Source organism: Gekko japonicus, unplaced genomic scaffold (assembly GCF_001447785.1).
Source record: "Gekko japonicus isolate JY-2015 unplaced genomic scaffold, Gekko_japonicus_V1.1 scaffold3549, whole genome shotgun sequence".
Classification (NCBI taxonomy): domain Eukaryota; kingdom Metazoa; phylum Chordata; class Lepidosauria; order Squamata; family Gekkonidae; genus Gekko; species Gekko japonicus.
The window spans coordinates 93,279-97,378 of NW_015159815.1; the positions used below are offsets into that span (position 1 = coordinate 93,279).

General features: G+C 48.2%; 1 protein-coding gene across 1 annotated transcript in view; it reads left to right on the forward strand.

The window, feature by feature from the left end:
• The window catches only part of UNC13A (unc-13 homolog A (C. elegans)), a gene marked incomplete at both ends in the record, with an annotated part of 142,203 nt that overhangs the window by 91,914 nt on the left and 46,189 nt on the right, over positions 1-4,100 (forward strand). The window contains one exon of the mRNA XM_015407752.1: positions 2,434-2,502. Within this exon, the coding sequence (XP_015263238.1) occupies positions 2,434-2,502 (69 nt within the window). The remainder of the gene's footprint in view (positions 1-2,433; positions 2,503-4,100) is intronic.

Here is a 4,100-nt window from a genome sequence, read left to right on the forward strand (position 1 = left end):
GGTGGGGGGCGGCGGACATCCCCAACGTGACGTTATCACGTCGGGGATGCCCCGCCCCCTCCAGGAACGCCCCCAAAGTCCCCCGCTGGGGGTGGAAGATGGACTTGGCAACCCTACCATATAGACGGGGAATTCATGGGCTTGGATCCACTGGAGTGTTGTTGCAGATGGAAGGATTTCTGTCTTCGAAGCATTACGCGTTCACCTCCCTCCTCCCAATGCAGCCTCAGATCCTCCCCCTAATGTTGGTTCTGGGGCAGAGGGAGGCCCCCAGATCAGTATTTTGGGGGGCATTTTTGGAGAGCTGTAGAAAGGGGGAGGTGAAAAAGTCATGTTTTCAGCAGGTGGAAATCCTTCCATCTGTGGAAATGCTCCATGTGATCCAAGTTTTGTTTTAAATAGCTTTTTCATTATTGTCATTTTAAATTAAAACCGGGATGCAGAAAAACAAGGGGAAAGGGGGAGATACAGATATTATAATAATCTATAACTTATTAATAACAAGGACGATCAACATCAGAGTGAATCCAGAGCATTTAACATAAAGATTTCATATACACAGTATTAGGAATGTTTTTACATCATATATTTATTATTAAAGCCTTTATTACCATTAGTTACTATTAATACTAACTGTTAAGACATTGATTATTACATTATGTGTTCCATTACATCTTAATATCACGCAATCCAAACTTTTTTTTAAAAAAAGAACATCATTAAAAAATACGAGCAACACCTGGAAAAAACCAACAGTCCAGAGAAAGAAACATGGTAGCCAGGACTGGGGGGGTTGGGGCACCAGCTATGGAGTGGCACGTACATGCTGGGCAAACAATAGCTAGTTAGGAAGTGGGGTGTGTCTGCCTTCTGTTGGACTGAGTAAAGGTAGCCTTCAGGGAAAGACCTGGGATTCCCCCAGAAGGGACCATTGTTTTCCAAACGACTGTCTTTGCTGTTTGCATGCAACGTCGCACCAATGCTAATTCCCTTGTCCCATCTGCTTTGCTCACGAGTCTTTGGGGAAGGGGAAGGGTGGGGAGGGGGGGAGGAGGGGGGAGGTGGCACGAACCCAGGGGCCCTGGTTGACCTTCCATCTTGCTTGGCCCAGAACTGAGTGAGTATGTCAGGCTAGAACGTGGGGTCACCTTCCCGGAAGACAGTAGAAGACTGAATCATGCTAGAATATGGAGCATACTGCTGTGAGCTTGTGCATTACAGCTGTGTCCCTGGGGCCTACTGTCCGGGAGGGAGTGACCCTCCCAGTCATGTGGCCAGATGATGTCATCTGGCTTCACAGAGCTGGGTCCCTGCCCTGTAGTGTGTAATCTTTAAGCTGAGTCCGTCCTCTTCCATAGAAGCCCTTCTCAGTCACCTCAGTCTTCAGACGGATGGGGGGAAATGCGCCCTGATCTTAATGTCCAATGTCCCTAAGTTGATTTGAGCTTAAGGAAGTCTTGGTTACCTTTTTATGAAGCCCAGTGCATGAAAAGCCAGAGTGGTTTGCAAGAATGTGAGTGGTCAGGTGCCATGCCAGAGGAACTGCCATATCTGGATCAGGCTAGTGCTCGAATAAGCAAATATGCCGAGAACCCTGACAGGAGCTAGGTTCAATGGAGCCAAACATCTCAAAATTTGAGTCTTTATAGATCCCGGGGAATCCCTATTGGACCTCTTGTGTCACCTGACCACCTACCGCCTCAGTGGGCTGCACTACAACTTTCTGGCCATTGGGTGGTGCCCAAGTGCAGCAGATAGCAAGCCAAAGAGGTTCTGTTTCCCAGGCTTTGCCCGATTTTGCCCGCAGTTTCGTAATCCTCAAAAAACAGGATCACGAAACCGCGGGGGAAATCGAGTGAAGCCGCGGGTCAAAATGCGGCCGCGCAGCTTCGAGTGGGAAATTGACACGTACCATCGGGGCAAAGAGAGGAGCGAGCGCAGAGCAGCGGCTGTGGGAAATGAGTCAAAGAGTGGCATTGGGGTTTACTTGCCAGAGTGCTCCGATTTGAGATTTCTGGCATCTTAACACAGCTTTGGCAGCTTTACCATCCCCAGAATGACGTTCAGATTTGGGTACCCTGCCATCTGTCCCAGCCAATGGCGCCCCATGTGTTTTGGGGAGAGGAAGGGTTTCCATCGAGTATGCAGGAGTCAAGAAGGCACACACTTCTGCAGGCTGATACTCAGAAACTAACAAAGTGGATCAGATGCACCAGGGAGTGGTGGATGCTTTTGGTCTGAAGGTCAAAGAAAGGATTCTCGTTTTGTATAACGTGGTCAGTTCCCTGCCCCAACATGCATGCAGTCCTAAAGCCAAGACTTTGTTTCTTAATAGATAGTTGGTGTTTTGAATTGTGGGGGTGTTGGGGGGGGGTAGAGTTAATTTTTCCGTTACTCCATTTACCTGCTTCTGGGGCCTCTCTTTTTCTGCAGAAAGAACGGTTTGTCAAATTGCTGGACCAGCTACACAATTCCCTTCGGATCGATCTCTCCATGTACCGGGTAAGGCTATCTTGTGGGAGCATGTTTTTTTGGGGGGGGCAGTGGGATTTGACTGTGGCCTAGATGTACTAGCTGGGAGATGAGCTGACTCAAAGTTCTTGTAAGCCCCTTCCTTGAATTTTCAGCTCAAAACAAAACAATTCTGGTTGTTTGGGCATTACGAAAATTCGGTAAAAGGTTTAAGAAAATTGGGTTCCCAGAACCTGGTTTTATTTGAATGAAATGGATTAAAAACTGATGGATTCTGCATGGTTTGCTCATTTGTACTGGTTTTGGATAACTCTATGCACATATCCGTACACATGCATATTGGTGTACAGCGTAATTTCAAAGCAGGATCCAAGGGAGGGTAATAAAGAAGGGCAATAGTAGCCACAGTAATTCATGTGACGGTTACCTCCAGGCTAGACTACTGTAACTCGCTCTATGCTGGCCTATCCTTGAGACTGATCCGGAAACTTCAGCTGGTTCAGAATACGGCGGAGTGAGTCCTGACGGGAACGTCATGGACGGCACACATTCAACTGGTGCTGCGCCAGCTACACTGGCTTCTGGTAGAGTACCAGGTCAGGTTCAAGGTTTTGGTGTTTACCTTTAAGGCCTTGAGCAGCCTGGGGCCAATGTACCTATGGGACCGCCTTCTCTGCTATGTCCCTGGAAGAGCTTTACGCTCCACTGACAACAGTGATCTTATTGCTGCAATCAAATCAAGAGGAAGGCTTAAGAATATTAACCCAGGGGATAGTAACCCAGGGCAGGTCCATCGCGGTACTGTAAAGTTTTATATTGGGCCGTCCCTTGTGGTAGTTGGTGAAGGTGGTAGTGGCGGCTCCGCTCTTATCCCCTCCGTGAGCTCGTTCCACCAGGTAGGAGCTGCCACTGAAAAGGCCCTGGCCCTGGTTGCCACAAGCCCGGCTTTTAGGATCAAACGACAATTTGGGAGTAGGATTACCAGGTCCCCCCAGCCACCATCAGGGGATTGGGGAGGGGTAGAGAGTTGCGAGTTCCAGGTTGAGAAACTCCTGGAGATTTGGGAACGGAGGATGGGGAGGACAGGAGCCTCAGTGGGACACAATGCCAGAGAGTCCACCCTCCATTTTATCCAGGGGAGCTGATCTCTGTAGTCTGGAGAGGAGATGTAATTCCGGGGGATCCCCAGCACTGCTCCCTCTAAGCTGATTTAGTGTGAGCCAGCTCACAGTTTTTTAGCCTCCGGCTCACCCATTTTTGCCTTAGCTCAGGAAGGAGGGCTCCAGAGCAAACTAATTTATGCAGTAGCCCAATGGCTGGCTCACCACTTTAATGCCCGTAGCTCACAAAGTAGAATTTTTGCTCACAAGCCTCCACAGCTCAGAGGGCGCATTGGGCCTCACCTGGAAGCTGTAGCAGCCCGAGCTGCAGTGTTAGGAGAGTCAAGTAACAAATAAATATACACTGCAAGAACCTTTTGTAAATTAACGTGTACTGTTTATAACTATTATTCTATAAAGTGCATTGTGTGCTGTTATAACGTCCTTGTCAGGTACATATATTCAATACATTCAGTTTAGCAGTAACATTCGTTCATTCAGTTTAACAACTACCAGTCAATTTAGCAT